This window comes from Carcharodon carcharias, chromosome 18 (genome assembly GCF_017639515.1).
Source record: "Carcharodon carcharias isolate sCarCar2 chromosome 18, sCarCar2.pri, whole genome shotgun sequence".
Lineage (NCBI taxonomy): Eukaryota > Metazoa > Chordata > Chondrichthyes > Lamniformes > Lamnidae > Carcharodon > Carcharodon carcharias.
In genome coordinates this window covers 29,243,539-29,266,317 of record NC_054484.1, presented here as the reverse complement: position 1 = coordinate 29,266,317, position 22,779 = coordinate 29,243,539, and the positions used below count along the sequence as shown (strand labels likewise).

The following is a 22,779-nucleotide window of genomic DNA, read 5'->3' as shown; positions in this document are numbered from 1 at the left end:
CTTTTTTTTCCAATAAATTATATAGATTTTCCTTTTCCCACCTATTTTCATTATTTTTAAAAAATTTTTAAAAATCTTTTATGCTCTCCCCACCCTACTAGAGCTATACCTTGAGTGCCCTACCATCCATTCTTAATTAGCACATTCGTTTAGATAATATCACCAACTTTAACACCTATGTGTTCTTTTGTTCTATTGTTGTTGACATCTTTTGATGATCTGCTTCTATCACTGCTTGTTTGTCCCTACAACCACACCCCCACTCCACTTCTCTCTCTCTCTCTCTCTCTCCGCCCCCCACACACACACCTTAAACCAGCTTATATTTCAACTCTTTCTTGGACTCAAACTCAAGTTCTGTCGAAGGGTCATGAGGACTCGAAATGTCAACTCTTTTCTTCTCCGCCGATGCTGCCAGACCTGCTGAGTTTTTCCAGGTAATTCTGTTTTTGTTTTTGTTGTGAGTGGCATAAACCTCTTGGGTCAAATGGCCTGTTTCTATACTGTGGAACGCTATGTAGTATTTTCCTCTTCAAACCACATTCGTTCACTCCCTTGACCTTGTCAGGTCCTGTGGGATCTTTGTTCCCATGGTCTTGATCACTAACAAGGGCCTCTCTGACCACTTCCTTTTATCCCCCACTGCCTGTGACTCCTTAACCCCTTCCAACCCCACTTTCATCTGCAGTTGCCTCTGGAATAACTTTCATTCAAGCTGCTGACAGTTGCACTTTCAAAATCCTACATCAGCCAGCCGTTTTCCATTATACTTATGTAGTTATCAATTTAGCGAACTATTCCTTCACTGCTACCTTTGAAACCCTTGTCTGCAGAAAAACCTTTATTCTTTCTCATTGTGACTGTTTCCCTTGAGATGGTCCACCCCATCTTTGCTTCCTCATATGACATGAGCATGTAAGATGCATTGTTAGATTGGCCATCCAACATCAGATTTGGCTGGGCCACATCAAGTGCTATTGTACCTTAGTCACCTCTACCAAAAGCACTCGCCACTCCAGATTCATCTTAGAGAGCAAACTTAACCTCGGCGTTTCTTCACTACCAATTATAAACTTCTTCAACACTCTTCCATCCTCAGTTTCATTGACATTTCATTCTTTAGCATGGTGTTCAGTTTTTTCCCCTTTCTGAAGCATCCTGGGGTGCTTCAATGTTAAACATACTATATAAATACAAGGTATTGTTGTGGCATTGCATTTTAGACTTGGAAAATGAATGAAAAGGGATTGGTAATCATTGGTAATCAGCTTATATTTCAACTCTTTCTTGGACTCAAACTCAAGTTCTGTCGAAGGGTCATGAGGACTCGAAACGTCAACTCTTTTCTTCTCCGCCGATGCTGCCAGACCTGCTGAGTTTTTCCAGGTAATTCTGTTTTTGTTTTAATTAAGAGAGGCGTTCAGTGGGTCATGATAAAGTACAGATAGCTTATTGTGGAACAATGAATATGGAGAAGGAGCGACTTCAAAGGAATTCGAAGGGGCCTTCCAAAGGGTGGGAGAGTTAAAGAGGCAAGGCAGCTTGAGAGGAATGATTAACTTCTTTAATCAAAGATTTGTCTTCTTAAAAGATGCCAAGCAAAGTGAAGGCAAACACAGGAGGGACACTCAAAATACAATTAAATGGTATGGTGTAGATTTGCTGTAGGGATGTGACTGAGTGAATTTAAGTAACAACATTTATAAATCTTTTAAGCTTCTTATTCTCTTAAAGAGGGGGAAATCTTGGAAATATAGGGCGGATAGAGAGCTTGTCTCAAAGACATTGGGTAGCAAGATCTCAGAGATTGCAGAGACTGGGGAGGATTGATCTTTGGGGGAGGGGCTGCAGTTTGAGTCTTGGAAACAGGAGGAATCTGTGCTAAGGGAAACTTTTATGCCTGTGCCTGGAATTTTTACAGGATTGTGCAATGGGAGAGATTGGTGGAACCCAGGGGAAGTGATCTAAATGACAAAAAAATGGTCAGTAATGTCATTACCTCCAGGATTTTGTGCTGAAGATACAATGAGTGATCAGGAGAATCACAGGACCATTGTTTTTCCTGACCAGCCTGTCCCTAACCAAGAGCTTAATGTTCTTGTGCTAGATTTCTATTCGCAGTTTTGAATGCAGATAATCTTCATTGATCTCATTAAAGAATGCTACTCAAGCAGTACCCCGCACTCTGCTGGGGGGTCAACATCAGTCTGGTTAGCGGCATTGCGTGAATGTATTTTTCCCCCCATTAAATGCAAGGGGACTTGATAGGGTGGATACCTGTGGATGTTTCCTCCTGTGAGTGAGACTAAAACTAGTGGCATAGTTAAAAATAAGAAGTCTCCCTTTTAAGACAGAGATGAGGAGAATATATTTCTCCCAAAGGGTCATTGGTGTGTGGAATTATCTTCCCCAGAAAGTAGTGGAAGCTGGGACATTGAATTTATTCAAGGCAGAGTTAGACAGATTTTTGTTAGACAAGGCAGTCTAGGGTTATGGGGCCCTGACAGGAAAGTGGAACTGAGATCACAACCAGATCAGCCATGATCTTTTTGAATGGTGGAGCCTACTTGAAGTGCCAAATCGCCTACTCCTGCTCCAATGTTCCTAGGTTGTATGAGAATAGTGCTGATTAGAAAATATACCACATAGACAGGTGGAGGGGAACCTCTGAGCACAAAAGGAACAAGAGTGGGAGGCCGGTGTAGTTGTGTCAGAGTGCCCCCAACATGTTTAAAATTGTGGGAAAATAAACACTAATTCCTTATGAAGTTGTTGATTTTTCTCTTTCCATTGTGGCTGCATAACAAACTCTGAACATGCACTTCAAAATACTTGGATTTTTATTCTTTTGATCAATTAAACCAAGATGGGGAGTTTCTGTGAAAGATGTGAAATATCTGTTCTGCAAATTTGTTCTTTTTTGGAAACCTTTGGCATTGGGTTTTTTTTCTGAGTTTCTGTGATGAGAAATTTGGGAACTACAGTTGTGCTTATTTTGTGTCAAGCTCACCTCACAGATAATTCCTTTATTTTAGTTTTAGCATGAATTTGTGGTACAGACAGTGGCACGTTTTGATGAGGATGGGAATGGGGTGTAGTTGCTGGGGTAAATAAAGATTGGCATGAGACCGGGGAGAAAAATGGGAATGCTCAGCAAGTAAAACCTCCAAAGTGGGGGAATCCCAGACAGAAATGTAGGGAGAAATTTCCCCAGGCAAAGGGGAGGGGCGTTTGGATGTGTGCAAGGAGTAAAATCCCCTAAGAGTGACGTCCGGTCAGGATCCTGTCATCACTCCACTTCTGGTCACAGGGGTGAGGGTGAAGATGATCGAGGATGCCTTGTGTAGCTGTCTGGTGAAGTATTTAAATATTATAATAGGTAATTAAGTATTTTTTAAACCTTCAATTCTGTTCTAACTGCCAGGGCACCTGTTTCCCGACCTGTCAGCAACTCATCAGCTGACTGCACAGTGGGGAATGCTACTTCAGTGAAAGTGACCAGCTGGGAAGGCTTTGGTTGGTTATACTGAAGAGCTTCAGCCATGGCCAGGTGAGAGGCTGTCATTCAAAGCACTCGTTCTCTTAGACTGTGCTATCACTGCTCGATAGGTAATTGCCAATTTCTTGGAAGGCATTTCACCTGTCTGGCATTTCATTCACCTCCAGCTGCACTTCCCTGCTGTCAGCCTTCACCATAGTATGGGAGCAGCTTATGCAACTTCACCTTGCACCTCTGATGAGGGCAAGAGAAGCAGCAACACCATCACCAGTAGCCCCAGGGGCAACACCAGCATCACCACCAGCTGCTTTTCCCTCGGCCATATGCACCTCAACAGGGGAGAAGGGATGGACCCAAGGCCCACTGGAATGGAGGCGAGACACTCAACACAGGGTCTCCAGGCAGAGGATCAGTTCTGCTGAGTACCAGTGCCTCAGGAGAGTCAGGTCCTCACAGCAGGTCACTGCTGAAATCTGTGGCCTGCTGGAAAAAGACACCTTCCCAGTGAAGCAGGCAGGCATGCATTGTCAATGACTAATAAGGTGCCTTCACTGGAAGGCAGCCCCATCTCAGGTCTCTGACTCTCGCTGAGGTTGTAATGCCCTTTTCCTGCAAGGAGAGAAAGCAGACACTTGTAATTGCTTATGTAACAGCAGTGACCACACTTTGAGCAGTAATTCTTTGTCTGTAAGGTTCTTTGGGATATCATGGGGAGGTGAAAGCCACTATTCAAGTTCAAGGTCTTAATGGCTTGTATGGATTTGAAGAGGATGACTATGAGGCAGGGGTAGAAGAAGGCAATAGGATATGGATAAGTGTAGGCTGAGATAAGCTGGTGAGGTTCCTGAGGAGAGAGGAATCAGTGGAGCTGCAAGGTGTGTCTTTCTGAAGAGTGCTGTGCAGGAGAAGGCTGTGAAAGTCAGAGTTTGGGACTTGACACCTGAAAGTATTATGCCTTTCATTATCATGCCACACTGAGGAGAGTGCACCTTCGTCCACCATCTCTAGATTGAAGGGACCTCACATCTGCTGACTTCCTTGGCTATTTCCGTCCACGTCTGCTTGATGGAGAGGTTGTCTGCTTCCTCCCAGTCTTGGGAGAGCTCACCTCACTGCAGTCCCTCAGATACCATGGCAGGATTCACTGCACACGATATCTAGAAATGGTTGAAGGCATCGGATGTTGTGAAGGCTAGGGGCCCTGACAACACTCCAGCAAAAGCACTGAAGACTTGTGTGCCAGAATTTGCAACGACCCTAGCCAAGTTGTTTCAGTACAACTACAACACTGGCATCTATCTGGCAATGTGGAAAATTGCTCAGGTATGTCCACAAAAAAGCAGGACAAATACAACCTGGTCAATTACTGCCCTATCAGCCGTCTCTCGATCATCAGCAAAGTGGTGGAAAATGTTGATGACAGTGCTATCAAGAGGCACTTATTCAGCAATAGCCCGCTCACTGATGCACAGTTTGGGTTCCACCAAGGCCACTCAGCTCCTGACCTCATGACAGCCTTGGCCCAAGCATGGACAAAAGAGCTGAAAACCAGAGGTGCAGCATTTGACTGAGTGTGGCATCAAGGAGCCCTAGCAAAACTGAAGTTAGTGGAAATCAGGGGAAAGCTTTCTGCTGGTTCGAGTCATACATAGCACAAAGGAAGATGATTGTGGTTGTTGAAGGTCAATCATCTCAGCTCCAGGACAGACTGCAGGAGTTCCTCACGATATTGTCCTAGGGCCAACCATCTTCAGCTGCTTCATCAATGACCTTCCTTCCATCATATGGTCAGAAGTAGGGATCTTCGCAGTTAATTGCACAATGTTCAGCACCATTTGCGACTCCTCAGATATTGAAGCAGCCCACGTACAAACACAGCAAGACCTGGACAATATCCAGGCTTGGGCTGACAAGTGACAAGTGACAGTCATACCACACAAGTGCCAGGCAATGACCATCTCCAACAAGAGAGAATCTAACCATCTCCCCTTGACGTTCAATGGCATTACCATTGCTGAATCCCCCACTATCAACATCCTGGGAGATACCATTGAGCAGAAACTGAACTGGGCTAGCCATATAAATACTGTGGCCACAAGAGCAAGTCAGTGGTTGGGAATTCTGTGCAGAGTAACTCACCTTCTAACTCCCCAAAGCCTGTCCATCATCTACAGAGCGCAAGTCAGGAGTGTGATGGAATACTCTCCACTTGCCTGGATGAGTGCAGCTCTCATAACACTCAAGAAGCTTGATACCATCCAGGACAAAGCAATCCGTTTGATTGGCACCCCATCTACCACCTTCAACATTCACTCCCTCCAGTACCGATGCACAGTGGCAACAGTGTGTACCGTCTACAAGATGCAGTGCAGCAACTCACCAAGGCTCCATCAACAGCAATTTCCAAACCTGCGACCTCTACCACCTAGAAATATAAGGGCAGCAGATGCATGGGAATACCACGACCTGCAAGCTCCCTTACAAGTAACACACCATCCTAACTATCTTGCCGTTCCTTCACTGTTGCTGGGTCCGAATCCTGGATCTCCCTTCCTAACAGCACTGTGGGTGTTTCTACAACACATGGACTGTAGCGGCTCAAGAAGGCAGGGATGGGCAATAAATGCTGGCCTAGCCAGCGATGCCCACATCCCATGAATGAATGAAAAAAGGACCTCCAAGTGAGATTGAGAAACCCAGGGAGCAGCCTTCCCATCTTCTCTCCATTCCTATGGTTGTTTCCTGTGGTTGTTGAAGCCTCAGAAATCCAAATGCTGTTGAGCCATTCTAACCATGGCATGGTCCCTTTGATTAGATATCCTCCCTTTGACAGATTCAGTGTCTCATCCTGCCTGTCCTCTTTGATTGGCCAGGAACCTGGAAGCTGGATGATCATGCCGTGGCTCAGTTAAAGAGCCTCGGCAAAACCTGTTCCTGCACTGGGTTCCTGACCCGCTGCAGTCCTGACTTTTGGCCAGGGATTAAGGTGAGAAAATTCCCCTCATGTATTGTAATTAGCTGGATTTTGCAAAGGAACGCTGCTGCCCACAAAGATGTAGCAATCTCTGTGGCACAGACATCCCCTCCCTATGGAGCCAAGCCAAGGGGATCTTCAGACACCCAGCTGCAGTGATGTCAGCAACAAGGAAGGTATCCAGGTAATCTCATTGAAGTATTCTCTCAGGCGGCAGATCAAGAAGTTAAAAGCACTGATTATCCATCACTTTTAAGTTAAATTTTTGGATAACAAAATAAATGATTATGACTGGATTGAGATAGAAGCTAAAATGACAAACTTTGTGAAACATTATTTTTAATAATGTGGGCATTCTTTTATCCTTGTGGATATTCTTTTAATGGAGAAATTTAACATTCCACAGATATAAAATTAGCTTTTCGGGTCCACTGCATATGTTTAAAAGTAATTATGAATTTATTTCCTGTCATGTGTGCTCATTGCCTGCTGATGCTTTATCCTGAGCCTTTTTTTTAAAGTGATGGTTTGCCATTGTCTTCCACTCTCAGGTGCAGGGTGAGGATGCAGGTCCCAAGTCTATCTCAGCCAGAGCAGGAATTGAACCTGCACTATATGCTAGCCAACTGAGCTAACTGGGCCTCCAGTTATGATATTCATACACTGTAAGAAAAAACCTTTTTCAGTAAAGTGTAACTTTTTCAAGGGTGTTTAAAAACAAGACTGATGATATAAATGTGGAAGTCCTCAACCGTTCACTGATTGCTTAGGGATTGCACTTAGAGGGGGCCTCAACTGTACGTTTTCTGAAGGAGAGTAGAATCACTGACAGCAACTTCTGTTGCACTGACTATTGCATGGACTTTTGCATTACTTTATGCATGTGTGAACTCTCAAATTTGCTGTCAGTTTCAGTGGCGAAAGATGACAGCTTTACTGTTAGCACCACAAAATCCAGGCTTATGGGTACAATCTACAAGACGCACTGCAGCAACTTGCTAAGGCTTCCTTCCTTCTTGGAAGGTGTTTTCTGTCTTCCTCCTTATTCCTTTCCATTTTGGAAGATTCATTTTTTGTTTCCTCTTATTTTTCACCACCATATTCTATTATTTTCATGTTATTTTTGTTCTTTTAGCCTTCCAAACTTGTGGCCTGTACTAACTAGAAGGACAAGGGCAGCAGAATCATAAGAACCTGAAAGTTCCCCTCCAACTCACCATTCTGACTTTTAAATATTTTGCCGTTCCTTCACTATCGCTGGGTCAAAATCCTGGAACTCCCTTCCTAACAGCACTGTGGGTGTAGCCATGTCACATGGACTACAGCGGTTCAAGAAGCTGGCTCATCACTATCTCCCCGAGGGCAGTTAGGGATGAGCATTAAATTTTAGCCTTGCCAGAGACACCCACATCCCATGAATAAACGGATTAAGAAATGTTGAAATTCTCGTTCAGTGAGCTTATCCTGTGGCTGGTGATTCCTTTGCTATCTATGCCTGAAATGTAGCTCTATTTTTGCAGGCAAATGTAGCCTGCGTTCTTTACAGATGAAGTTGAAGCTTTGCTTTACAATACTGTTTGTGTGTCTGTGCATATTAACATCTCTAGAAATGTTCAGCTTCTTTTTGAATGTCTGATGTAACAATGTTGCTGTCTCTTTTGACAGCTTTGCTGAAGGCAACCCTGGCAACAATTTCTGTGTTTTGGTCAAGGTCAAGTTGCATACTTATCAATGCCTGTAATATGAAAAGATAACTTAAAATTTATTGAACCCATGTTAGTTCATTCAAGTGAAAAGCTTTTAAAGGACAAAAATAACATGAAAATAACGGAACATGATGGTGAAAAAATTAGAGGGAAACAAAAATGAATCTTCTAAAATGGAGAGGAATAAGGAGGATGACAGAAAATGGATTGAGGTCTCGAAATTTAATTTAATTTAAGACGTAGGCTTGAATTTCACTCAAGGCTTGAGAATCTGATGCCTGGATAATTTCCAGTTCCTTATCCTACAACATCTGTGTGTTACTCATGCAACGCTATCGTCAATGCCCTGACTGGGCCGGAGATAAGCTCGGCATCCAGTTAGTATCGCCATACAATTTGCAGAACAGGCAGCACTGCAGCTGATCCGGAGTAGAATCCCCCAGATCCCAGCATGTCCCGGAGGTTTCAGGATACTGAAATGTCATCCAAGAGCACTATTTTCAAAGTGCACCTGCTCCCCTTCTCATCCTTAAGGGCAGTTGAAAACCTGGCCCGAGGATTGCAGGGTGCAGGGTTTTAGGCAGTAAGGAGCACCACTAGGCTAAGTTCGGTGATACTGCAAGCCTTGCACACATCCTCACTGAGTGAAAGTGCTGGTCAGAGACAAGGCCATTACTCTAACATTCCCCAATTCTCTAAACTGCTATTTCATCCTACTAGTTATTATGGCAGGACCATGGCCTCAATGAGTTTGCTCCAATACTCCTGAAGCTTGTGTTAAATTTGATGGAACAATGCAAGACAAAATATTAGGAATGGGAGAGTGTTCAACTGAAGAGCCACAAGAGGTACAGAATGAGAGTGAGCTTGAGTCTGAATACCATTTTAAATTTATTTTTCAATTTTATTAAATACCTCCGCAGCTGTTGTCTGTATACCTGAGTCTTGACCTTAGTCTCTTGCCTGCCTCTCCCTCTCTGTTTTGTTCAGTCCTATACAGCAGCTAACTTGCCCTCCAGTTTCCATTTCTATATACAAAACACTGACCTTTCTCATGCTTATTTTCAGATACAAATGGACCTGTTTTGTATTTCCAGTGTTTTCAATTTTCCAAAATTTTCAGCTTTTTACTTTTTTACTCTCTCTTTAAACCCATTTGGTTAACATTTTAAACAAAATGCTTACTGAATAATCCTTTCTATCTATCTACCTCTGACAACTTTTACTCCCTCTATCCATGCCTGTCTAAAAATTGACTATCGTAATTGCCTATGTTACAGCAGTGACTACACTTCAAATAGTAATTCATTGACTGTGAAGTTATTTGGGATGTCATGAGGAGGTGAAAGCCACTATTTAAGTTTACATTCTTTTTCCCTAGCCTCTCTGCTTTCCCTTCCACTTAGGAATGTCTTGCTCTTTATCTTTCAGACTACTGTTGTGTTTTCATTACTGATGCTTTGCTTTATTTTTCATGTTACCTTTTGTTGAATTATTTATTATTTCTGGTGTATTTTCCCTTGGTCAGTTTTATATACACCGTTCAGGCCTGTTCATGCTATTTTCAATGTTCTTTTAAGGTTCAATGATGAAAGTTTGGTTCAGCTCAGTTAGTGGTACTTTTGTCTCTGAGTCAGAATGTTGTGAGTTCAGGCCCCAATCCAGAGACTTGAGTACAGAAAATCTAGGCTGACACTCTCGTGCATGTTGAGGGAGTGCTGCACTGTTGGAGGTAGCACCATTCAGATGAGACATGAAGCTCCATCAGTTCTCTCAGCTGAACATAAAAGGTGCTATGGCACTATTTCATAGAAGAGCAAGGGAGCTCTCATGGCTCTACCCGCTGTCCTTGTCAACATTTATTCCTCAGTCAACAAGTAGAGGACAGATCATATGGTCATTTTCTCATTGTTGTTTGTGGAACCTTGCTATCCGCAAACTGGTGCCATGTCTCCTGTGTTACAACAGCGACTACACTTCACAGGTACTTGATTGGCTGTAAAGTGCTTTGGGGCATCTTGAGGTTGTAAAAGGTGCTACATAAATGTAATCTTTCTTTTAACTGGTTGGTGAATTGATACAAAGGAAGGTAGATGAGGATGAAAACTACAAGATCAAAAGGGGGAGTTAAAAGAACATACAAACATATGGATTAGGAGTGGGAGTAGGCCACTCGGCCCCTCGAGCCTACTCCACCATTCAGTAAGATCATGGCTGATTTGAGTGTAACCTCAACTCCACATTCCCACCTATCCCCGACAACCTCTCACCCCCTTGCTTATCAAAAGTCTATCTAGCTCTACCATTAAAACATTCAAAGACTCTGCTTCACCGCCTTTTGAGTTCCAAAGACTCAAGACCCTCTGAGAGAAGAAATTTCTCCTCATCTCTGTCTTAAATGGACGACCCTTTATTTTTAAACCATGACCCCTAATTCTAGATTCTCCCACTTTTGCATCATGGCTGGAATGTTATTGAGGACATTGTGGCTATTTATTGAGGCTGATAAATGTAGTGTCATTTAAAATGGAATTGCATAAGCTTTTGAAAAAGAAGAGTGTGGAAAGAAGTGACAAAAGAGTGAGATGGGATTACTACACAGTATTTACAGCACAGAAACAGACCATTCAGCCCACTAAGTCCATGGTTGAATATTCACCCTCCACACAAGCCTCATCCCACCCTCCTGCCAGCACCATCAATAGATATGTCTATGTCTTTCTTTCTTCTTATATTTATTTGGCTTCCCCTTTAATCCTTGAAGTGAATTGTATAAATGTATTTGAGTAGATAGCTCTAGCACAGTCACATGGATGAAGAGCACAAGACCTGCTTCTGAAAGAATTCTTCTGCAATATGTTCTTGCTCTTTTTGGTCCTCCCACTGCTGCAGGCACTACATGTCAGCAAATGTTTACAATGTGGTGTTTAGAATTTTGATAAGTTTTTCAGTCAAATCTATTACAACATGCAGCAACAGATGCAGCTAGTGAATGACTGTGTCCTCACAGGTCATAAACAGTAAAGTTCTTCATAAGAAACTTTACCTGCATGCTTTAACAACCCTTTTATGTGACCTCATCCCACCAGTACAAATCAAGTTCAGGCCTACAAGAAGGCATTGTTCATTAAGTGGGAAATTCAAAGCTTTCACTTCTGTTTACAATAGCAGAGAATGAGTTTCACACGAACATATTAATATCTGCCTTACCAATATTTCACAGCATGATTCCAAGGTCAAAATGTACTAAAAAAAAAGTTCAGGTCACCTGAACAGCCTGCAGGCCAGGGACTGAGAGTAAAGTCGAAAGAGGAAGTAAAGCTCGGTGAAAATGAATCCTGTAATAAGAACTACTGTCCAAAACAAATGTATCTGTCATATTGTAACTTTACTGTATAATAAGGTTTCCATACTTATTTACAGTAATTTGTTTACTTTTCTTACATCTCCATTCCCATTTTCTACTAACCTTTCCGAACAAGAACATGCACAAGGAATATAGCTCAGCCTCTGATACTTCAGCTTTGACAGTGAGTGTCAGCAGCCTATCAGAATCGGACAAGCAAGCTACAGTCTCTCCTCAGGCCTAGCTTTAGCATAAGACCTACAATCATTGGCTGTTTTTGAAAGGACTTATGTCTATCTGGCGCTTAATCAAATGCTAATAAACCTGTATAATGAAGAACATAAATGTTAAAAACAAAAACAAAAAACTGCGGATGCTGGAAATCCAAAACAAAAACAGAATTACCTGGAAAAACTCAGCAAGTCTGGCAGCATCGGCGGAGAAGAAAAGAGTTGACGTTTCGAGTCCTCATGACCCTTCGACAGAACTTGCGTTCGAGTCCAAGAAAGAGTTGAAATATAAGCTGGTTTAAGGTGTGTGTGTGGAGGGCGGAGAGATAGAGAGACAAAGAGGTGGAGGGGGGGGGTGTGGTTGTAGGGACAAACAAGCAGTGATAGAAGCAGATCATCAAAAGATGTCAACGACAATAGTACAATAGAACACATAGGTGTTAAAATTAAAGTTGGTGATATTATCTAAACGAATGTGCTAATTAAGAATGGATGGTAGGGCACTCAAGGTATAGCTCTAGTGGGGTTTTTTTTTATATAATGGAAATAGGTGGGAAAAGGAAAATCTTTATAATTTATTGGAAAAAAAAGGGAAGGGGGAAACAGAAAGGGGGTGGGGATGGGGGAGGGAGCTTACGACCTAAAGTTGTTGAATTCAATATTCAGTCCGGAAGGCTGTAAAGTCCCTAGTCGGAAGATGAGGTGTTGTTCCTCCAGTTTGCGTTGGGCTTCACTGGAACAATGCAGCAAGCCAAGGACAGACATGTGGGCAAGAGAGAAGGGTGGAGTGTTGAAATGGCAAGCGACAGGGAGGTTTGTGTCATTCTTGCGGACAGACCGCAGGTGTTCTGCAAAGCGGTCGCCCAGTTTACATTTGGTCTCTCCAATGTAGAGGAGACCACATTGGGAGCAACGAATGCAGTAGACTAAGTTGGGGGAAATGCAAGTGAAATGCTGCTTCACTTGAAAGGAGTGTTTGGGTCCTTGGACGGTGAGGAGAGAGGAGGTGAAGGGGCAGGTGTTACATCTTTTGCGTGGGCATGGGGTGGTGCCATAGGAGGGGGTTGAGGAGTAGGGGGTGATGGAGGAGTGGACCAGGGTGTCCCGGAGGGAGCGATCCCTACGGAATGCCGATAAGGGGGGTGAAGGGAAGATGTGTTTGGTGGTGGCATCATGCTGGAGTTGGCGGAAATGGCGGAGGATGATCCTTTGAATGCAGAGGCTGGTGGAGTGATAAGTGAGGACAAGGGGGACCCTATCATGTTTCTGGGAGGGAGGAGAAGGCGTGAGGGCGGACGCGCGGGAGATGGGCCGGACACGGTTGAGGGCCCTGTCAACGACCGTGGGTGGAAAACCTCGGTTAAGGAAGAAGGAGGACATGTCAGAGGAACTGTTTTTGAATGTAGCATCATCGGAACAGATGCGACGGAGGCGAAGGAACTGAGAGAATGGGATGGAGTCCTTACAGGAAGCGGGGTGTGAGGAGCTGTAGTCGAGATAGCTGTGGGAGTCGGTGGGTTTGTAATGGATATTGGTGGACAGTCTATCACCAGAGATTGAGACAGAGAGGTCAAGGAAGGGAAGGGAAGTGTCAGAGATGGACCACATGAAAATGATGGAGGGGTGGAGATTGGAAGCAAAATTAATAAATTTTTCCAAGTCCTGACGAGAGCATGAAGCGGCACCGAAGTAATCATCGATGTACCGGAGAAAGAGTTGTGGAAGGGGGCCGGAGTAGGACTGCAACAAGGAATGTTCCACATACCCCAAAAAGAGACAGGCATAGCTGGGGCCCATGCGGGTACCCATAGCCACACCTTTTATTTGGAGGAAGTGAGAGGAGTTGAAGGAGAAATTGTTCAGTGTGAGAACAAGTTCAGCCAGACGGAGGAGAGTAGTGGTGGATGGGGATTGTTCGGGCCTCTGTTCGTTACACTGTACACAGGCGAATGTAGTATCATGAAATAAATGTATTGGAAATGTTTTGCAGGAGTCTTTCTAAAATCCTGCCTAAAACCTGTTGCCCAGCCTAGAAAAAAGGGGAAAGAGTATTTCTTTAAGAAGTTGTGTGATTGATTTTCCTGGTTCAAATTTCACAATTTGAAAAATAGATATTTACTGACTTTTTTTTAATTGTCAAAATTATTGGGCAGCCAACCCCAAAATTGAATTGTCCACTTCAGAGCCAATAAGGAGATCAGCTGACTTTTTAAAAAGTGGGGTGGGGGCAGCTAATCTCCACTATGAGAATGAAAGTGTGTACTGATACCTATATGCCACACCTGTTCACTCACCTTAATTGCTCGCCATTCCCGTGCGTAAGACCAACCTGCACGAAGACACTCTGAACCTGAACATGGAGGTTAACAACCTCAATGTTCAGTCATCAGTGCAAGAGACCTGGCTGCTCCCCCAAGTCTTTAGGCCCTTGCCTACATGCTGGCAGCAAAAGATTTGCATTCATATAGTGCCATTCACAACCTTGGCCCAAAAGGGTTTTATAGCCAATCAACTTTTGAATTATATTCACTTCCCTAATGTAGAGGAACTTGGCAGGCAATTTGTGTGCAGCAAGGCCCTATCATCTGTGAGATATATGACTGGATGAGCTGTTTGAGTGAAGTTATTTGAGGGATAAATATTGGCCAGGACATCAGGAAAACTCTCGTGCTGCTCTTCAATCCTTTACATCCACCTGAGAGGGCTGACAAGGCCTCAGTTTGCCAAATCCAAAAGGCTGCTCCTCTGACAATGTAACACTCCTTCTGTACTGCACTGAAGTAGTAGCAAGGATTATGTACTCAAATCTCTGGAGTGGGACTTGAACATACCACCTTCTGACTCAGAGATGAGAATATTATCACTGATTCAAGGCTGATGCCCACTAGTAATTTTCCTTATGGTATTCTGTGGTGGGAGGGCACCCTCTGAACTTTCTCTCCACCAACTGAAGCAAAACATCAGTTCAAACTACAGGGAAAATACAGAAGTAAATGTGATACCATTACATCACCCAAAAGCTGCGGTAGTTTCTCTTTCAAAAGGAATGTTCCCCACTCCCCTACTAGAAGGAAACTTGGAGAAGAAAAGCATCATGACCAGCCTAATTTTCTTCTCCATGTAGTATCCTCGTCTATCCGAAGGTCGTCATACCACAGCTTATGCTGTGATTCTACTACAGGGCAGGGTGAGAAGGCAGGTCTCAAATCTACCTCAGCTAGAATGGGAATCAAACCCTGTGCTCCTGGTGTTAATCTAAACCTCACACTATCCATCTAGCCAACTGACCTAACCAGCCCTTTGGTTAGTCACATATCCATAAATAGTCTCCATACTATCAAGGCATTCACAGCCAACCTTTACGCATTACCTTTCTGTTGCTTAAAGGAGCATGGAGTTATGGCAGTCAGGTGACAGCAGTGCTCATGTCATTTATTAGCAGCATAAACTGGAATGCATTCAAGGTGAGTTTCATGTTCAAAGGAATTATTCATGTCAGGATGTTTTGAAAGTGAGGGGCTTCAAATTGGGATCCTCTAATACGTAATCACGCGAATGTACAAACCCACACATAGGGCGGAATTTTCCCAAATTTGCACAAAGTGCGGTAGCGGGCGGGTCAAACATTGTTTGACCCGCCGGCCGCAATGGCGGGTTTTTACACCGTATCGTGCCGAACCCGCCTCATTATTTATGCACTCCCGGGAAACACCCCTTTCCATGGCAGGCAGGCTCACATTCGCCTGCCAGCCATCACCCCGCCCCTGCATCGCACTGGGTGCCATATTTAAAGTTCAGCCGCAAGCGCACATCTCAGTGCTTCCAGTTCACCACTGCTGCACAGAAGACATGGCCCTGAAACTGAAAAAGACTGCAGCCCCCAGGTTCAGCGACGGGTCCCTGGACGGACTTTTGGATGCCATGGAGGCCCGCCGGGATGCCCTCTGCCCCCGGTCTGGATGAGCAACAACAGCACTTGTCCAGCTTGGGAGGCCGTGGCATCAGTGGTCAGCACCAGTGCCCTGCAAAAGAGGACAGCCATCCAGTGCCGCAAGAGGATGAATGATCTCCTTCATTCCGCCAGGTTAAGTCACTCTTTTCATCACTCTCAACTCACACAATCACAAACCCATCAACATCCATAGGGCCCGCGCTCACTGCCGGTTCAAGGGGCATCACCATTCACTCTCTCACACCGTCATTGTCCTCATCCTGTCCATGGAACCACTCAACACCCACACAGGCCATAAACTTGTCATCTGGCCTGGCAGGCATCCTGCATACACTTTCTTCATCTCTATCCATGCAGGACAAGCTGGTACACAACAAGAGAGAGAGAGGTCACAGACCAGAGGCAGAATGCCCAAAATCAAGGTCCACATAGACTTTGAAAACAGAGCCATCCAGCTGGCTGGCGAGGATCTGGACCGGTTTTGTGCTGATGGTGAGGTCGGCGCTGCTGTACCAAGTGAGGATCCAACAATGCAACATCCAACATGTGGTTGGGGGGTTATGTGGGGAAAGCTCTGGAGAACTTGGTGACACTTTGATGCCTCTGCATTGCTTGAGTGGGCAGATAACCTAGGACCCTGACCCCAATCATATCAACGTGGCTGCACCTGAACTAACTCAGTTGTAGAGGAATGGTCACTTTCTAAAGGTTTCCTGAATGTGTGGCCACTTCCCTAGCCCCTACCCCGAATGCTTGTGTGCCATTTTCAACTGCAGGACTGCCCTTAACCACCAATCCCCCCCCCGACCACCAGTCACCTCAGTGGCAAGGCTGCACTTCCTCCCCGCTCCCCCTCACCCTCAAAAGTCGCTTCCAGGGCAGGGTGGTACTTAACCACGAACCCCCCACCCCCCCTACCCCCAGCATGCTTGAAGCCTGCAAACCAACAGGCATCTCTGGCGAGCTCTGCAGAACGTTGCTGTGCACTCATCCCCAATTCACCCAAAGTGCAGGCCAACAAGCACTTATGTGCTGTTGTGAAACATGTCAGCGTGCTTGGAAAAACTCAGCAGGTCTGGCAGCACCGGCAGAGAAGAAAAGAGTTGACGTTTCGAGTCCTCATGACCCTTCGACAGAACTTGAGTTCGAGTCCAAGAAAGAGTTGAAATATAAGCTGGTTTAAGGTGTGTGTGTGGGGGGGCGGAGAGAGAGAGAGAGAGAGAGAGGAGTGGGGGTGTGGTACCACAACCACACCCCCACTCCTCTCTCTCTGTCTCTCTCTCCACCCCCCACACACACACCTTAAACCAGCTTATATTTCAACTCTTTCTTGGACTCGAACTCAAGTTCTGTCGAAGGGTCATGAGGACTCGAAACGTCAACTCTTTTCTTCTCCGCCGATGCTGCCAGACCTGCTGAGTTTTTCCAGGTAATTCTGTTTTTGTTTTTGTTTTTGGATTTCCAGCATCCGCGGCTTTTTTGTTTTTATGTCAGCATGCTTTCCTGCCGATGTGTATGGACGATCTAGCAAAAGTCTGGCGGAATGGCCTGATAATGATATGCTGATGTATTACAATGAGGTACCCGATGACTGATGGCGGGAAACGTGGCGCTGAGCGGGCAATCACGGCCTGCCTTCCTGCTGTCATGAAACCAATCGTGCCATATTGTCCACTCACACCACCTATCACGCCCGCCGCCAGCAGGCACAGAAAATTCTGCCCATAGTGTGGTGTGGATATCTCCACCCAACTCCTCTAGTCCTCTAACCCAAGAACAGTCTTGTCCCTATTAACATGTAGTGCTTTTCAAATATAGACGACCATCTATGTACGTGCAGTTCAAACCTCACATTATTTAATTAAAACTTAAACTTAAGGACCACCCTTATATGAAATATTAATGGACCCTCTGTGGATTTCCTCTTCAATAAAATATGCTTGGAAAAACTATGTTTTGATGTTTAGATGCTAAGATGACCTGCATTTAATTGGGTCTGTACCCCCAAGACCAGCGCTCAAGTGTTGCCTTTGATGGACTGAGGGACAACTTTAAGCCTGTGGTGCCCACAAGACTCCCTGCTGGCTGTGTTAATGTGTAAAATTATCGCCAGATCTAAACACAGGGAATTGTGCCAACTTAGAAATTTCTGTTTCCAAGTTGGCTGAACCCATGTCTAGCTTTCTTTCTCTTTTTTCAAAAAATGTTTCATTTTTTCGGATTAAAACATCTTTTAATGTCATTCTTTCTGCTTACACAGTGCTTGGAGAGATCCTGGAACCAGAAAACCTACGCATTGATTCTGACAGATGGAAGCGTATCCTCAAGTGGGATTCTGTTTTTTCTCAAGTTGATTCAGTGACATACTCTGTTCAAAGGTAAGAGATTGTGTTCTAACTTAGAACAGCTACAGAGGAGGCTACATTATCCATCGCCCCTTTATTCAACTTTCCCAATTATCCAGGAATAATTCTTACACAGGGCCTTATATGCAGTGGTGCCACATTGCTGAGCACAGTAACACCCTTACTGTCATCCTTCCTGATAAAAATCAATTGCACAGACCTCAAAAATTAAATTATCTTTTCATTTCCTAGCTTAAGGTATTGATGTTCCCTAAGTGCAAGATCTTAATTTGCTGACTCTCAATCATCCAGTTTCCATTACCCACCAGGGGTTCAGATCTGTTATGGTTGGTAACAGTGTATAGCTATAAAAAAGTGTAAAACAATTTCACAAACAAGAAATTTAAATTAGTTTCATAATTCATCCCCTACACCAGTTTTAATGTATGCTACATGCTCAGCCCTGAGCTACTGTCTTAGAATCATTTACCATTTGCTGTTTTGTGTGTGTGTATATAATGACTTTCTACCTACGTTTTTCTTTTGAAAAGACACTCTAATAAACAACAGGAGAAGCAATTTTATTAAGTGGCAATTAACACTCAGATAACAACATGCAGAAGGGTACTGCAGTAGTGAGTTATTGGGTCAGTCAGTGTATTGTGTATATAAATGTGCAGTAGCACATCAGTAAGGAATGATTTCCAGGAATATTTCAAGTAAGGGATTTGACTAGTCATAAAGCACATATGTTCAGCTTAGACAGTTGCAATCACCAGCTGAACATTGAGAATTTGTATGCGTATAAAATTAATCCTTATTTGACTGATTCCAAGAAAAATGATGCATCATTCTGTATTTCCTCCATAATATTCTGTACAGTTCAGAAAGTAATTCATTGTGAAAGAAGTACTGCAGACTTATGAAGTAACATTCCATGAAAATAAATCAAGTTAAGACATGTTATTGCAGTCAGGGATGGATAACAGATTTGGAGCTGAAGAAACTGTTTCAAGTCAATTGCAAAGGAAAAGACACAGTTAAAATCAGTTAATCCTTTTCCCAATTTGGATGAATTTTGTACGCAGGGTGAAGGATGCCAGTGCAGGGTTTGTTTGTGCTTCAGGGATGATTGTCTTGGAATCACAATGGTTTTTGGTAAAGCTGCATATTTGTTGTCCAAACCTAGTTGCCGTGAGAACATGATGGTAGGCCTTATTGTGCTGCTGTGTTTCTGGTGCTAATGTCCCCCTCACAATATTATTAGGTAGTGAATTCTGACCAGCAATGATGAAGGACCCACTGTGAATGTCCAAGTTAGGGCAATGTGTGACTCAGCGGTGCTAAGTGTTCCCATGACCTTACTGTTCTTGAACTTCTTGGTGGAAGAGATCATGGGGAGGGAGGTGCTGTTTAACTATCGGTCTAAGTTATTAGTGCAGAAAGTGTACAAGTGACCCCAGTGATGTTGAATCTTTTATGCATTTGCATTATGGAATCAGCTGATGGGGAGTTATTGCTCATTTATTTTGGACAGCTTTAATGTGACAGATAGTTACCTTTCTATACAGTTCTAATGTCAAATATGAATCAGAATTTCTGGGACATGGGTATATTTCATTATACATGGTACTCTCTGAATGTACAAATTCATTGTTTGATTATATGATTTGATCCTGAATTTCTTTGACACTTGAGGCATAATGGGAGAGGGGTACAGTAGGTGCAATAAGTCCTGTAGTAGTGTAAAGTCAAATGGGACCTGGTCTCTGCCCCGAACGGAATCTATAACCAGTTCCTGAGGGGGCTCGAGGCAGGAGGAACATACATATGCCTCAGACATTGGCTCTGACAGAACATGGAGACAGGGCCAGCCAAGATTTCTTCATTCTCCTGACTGCTGCCTCCTTTCCAGCCTGTGACTTGGATGTCAACAGGAAACCAGTGCTCAGGTCATTTTAGGGGCAGATTGGTTCATTGGTGTCTCCAAACTAGGATTATGACAAAGAAGACTTCAAAATTGTCTCTTTACTTATTTTTCCTTTGTCATGTGTACCCAGGATGTGGTTAACACTGGCAAGACTGCATTCAGCACCCATCCTTAGTTGCCCTGAGAAGGTGATACTGGCCCTCCTTCTTGAACTGTTGTGGTACTTGCGGGGCCTGTGCTCCCACAATGTCTCTTTAAAAGTTTTCCCTTTACACTGTTTACAGCTGGTAGCTTTTCAATCAGCCAGTGAGTAGGACCTTCGAAAGATCTTATGGGGACTTGGGAGAGCAAAAGAGCAGAATATGTGGAAGAAACCAAGAAGTGAGACTCCCAGTGGGAATATGGAGCCTAGCTTTCAAAAAGAATAGGGATTGTGGCTCTCAGAGAGAATGGAGAACAGGGCGTGTGCAGAGATCATGTGGAGAGCTTAATCAGAGAATGGAGAGCAGAGTTCTTGGAGAGAATGAGGTATGAGATTATACAGTGAATGTGGAGTAGGTCTTTCACAGATTATAGAATATTGGTTTCATGGAGAATGGGTCTTTCAACATGAACAGGGGGTGGAGTTTTCCAAGAAAACTAGTGCTTTCCAGACAGAAGAATGAATTGGAAATGAGACATTGAAAGGAGCAAAAGGGGAAGGAAGTTGGAGTTGTGTTGGGCTGCAGTCTTGTGTGGGATTTTCTGATTTCATGCCTAAAATTTGTGTATCTCTCATGTATGTGGCTTGTGTAGGTAATTCCCAGAATTTCATTTCCCTCTATGGGATGAGATCACCCAGCAGGTATACAACTTCTGACTGTAAACCTCCCACCTGGCATCCTGCCCTTGATGGCAGCCCTTTGAGGTTTTCTGCTAACTTGGCTGACGTTCTGGGGAAGTTTGCGCTTTATCAAAGAAACGTTGGCTGGAGAAACTTTTGCTGCTCAACCTTCTCAGCCTTGATACAGGGAGGAGGAATCATTTGAAAAGAAAATAGAAATGATACACAAACTAAACCAGGGCGTCTTACAGAAGTTTGCAGCACAATAGGTACCTCAGCTCATTTCACTCTCACCAACTCTGTGAAAGAGATAGTCACATAGTTCCTTTCCCCTGCCCTTCAGCAGTACCCTTTTAAACATCCATTTTACAAATATTTACCTATTTCCCTTGTAAAAGCTATTTTGGATTCTACCTTCACCAGTATTTCTGGAAGGCAATTCCTTACTCTAACAGGCCTCTGTATGTAAAAACAAATTTGCCTAACTCTTCCTTCTGGTAAAATCAATAAAGTTACGCCTGCTAGCTATCAACTCACTGACCATTATTTTTCTCTACTTACTTTATGAAAAGCCTAATAATGTTGAATACCTGTAGCAGAACTCTTAACCTTTTCTGCTTTAGTGGATGGAGCAGTTGCTCTGCTAAACTGTCCTTATAACTAAAGCTTCTGATCTTGATATCTGTTCAGTGAATCCTTTGTGCACCCTCCACACGGCCTTGACATCCTGCCTAAAGTAGGGCATCAAAAACTGAAAAGTTGCACCCTAACTAAATGTGATCTTGTGCAGAGCAGTAGTGTAAACTGCAGCTTCTGAGTTGATATTTTTCCTTCAGGCGATTAACCTTTTCTTTAGATCAGATTGAGATGCAATTTTTAGGACATCACTTGATTAAATGTCATTCTTGTTGCATTTTCCTTGTCCAGAACTTTCAAAAGTAATGACAATTGGAGTTGGACGAATGTACAGAACTGTACGCACATCACTGAAACAAAATGTGAATTGTTGGACAATATCTCTTTGAATGGAATGTACAACCTAAGAGTGAGGGCAGAACATAGAAATGAAACATCAAACTGGGTTGAAGCAGGTAAGAGATAGAAAACATCGCTGACATATGTGTAAGTTGTTTCTTGAATAGTTCTGCTTTTCAGACAGCAAGACTTAACATTGAGTGGAGAAATTCCTAATGCTCAATTAGACCAGCATTTGATTGGATCTGTGTTAAAGTGCCATACAGACTCTAAAGGTCCTAGGTTCAATCCTCGATTCCTGCTGACTTGGGAGGGTGCTAATGGAGAAGGGAAACATTCAGCCAGATTTCTTCTGCTAAAGTATTGCTATGTGTGGATGGAATCAGACTCCATTAACATGCCTTCCATGGTATAATAAGTTACTATCTAAAGTCACAGATAGTGAATAGTCATTGGACCAAGTACCAGAAGTTTGTCAGCATTATTGGAACTGTACATCAGCAAGCGTTGCACAGAATTACTTTGAATATACAGCTCAAACAGTTGATGCTGGTATTTATGCTCTTCTCGAGCCTCTTTCCATTCATCTTTCCTAATCTTTTTCTATCTGCATAAAGCTCCATTCCCTTCCCCTCTTATATTTGTCTTGCCTCCCCTTGAATGCATCTATACTATTCACTTCAACCACTCCCTTTAGTATTGAGTTTTACATTCTCACTATTGCCTGAGTAAGAAGCTTCTTCTGAATTTCCCCTTTGATTTCTTGGTGACATCTTATATTGAAGCTCTTCCTATTAAAATCTTTCATAATTTTAAAGACTCCATTAGGTCAACCCTTAGTCTTCTTTTGTACAAGAGGAAAAAGACCCAGCCTATTCATCCTAATAAGCATAATCTCACATTTCTGGTATCATCCATGTAAATCTTTTTAGCACCTGCTCCAGTGCCTTGATATCCTTTTCACAATATGGTGACCAGAACTATTGTCAGTACTTCAAA

General features: G+C 43.5%; 1 protein-coding gene across 3 annotated transcripts in view; it reads left to right on the top strand.

The window, feature by feature from the left end:
- The window catches only part of LOC121290731 (interleukin-10 receptor subunit beta-like), a 61,964-nt gene that overhangs the window by 15,169 nt on the left and 24,016 nt on the right, over nucleotides 1–22,779 (top strand). For 2 of the 3 annotated variants that reach the window (XM_041211574.1, XM_041211576.1), the window contains exons 2-3: nucleotides 17,968–18,085; nucleotides 21,733–21,896. In XM_041211574.1, coding sequence (XP_041067508.1) covers nucleotides 17,968–18,085; nucleotides 21,733–21,896 — 282 coding nt within the window. Of the gene's footprint in view, nucleotides 1–7,107; nucleotides 7,139–17,967; nucleotides 18,086–21,732; nucleotides 21,897–22,779 lie in introns of those variants that run through there. The other variant, XM_041211575.1, reaches the window with a different exon arrangement.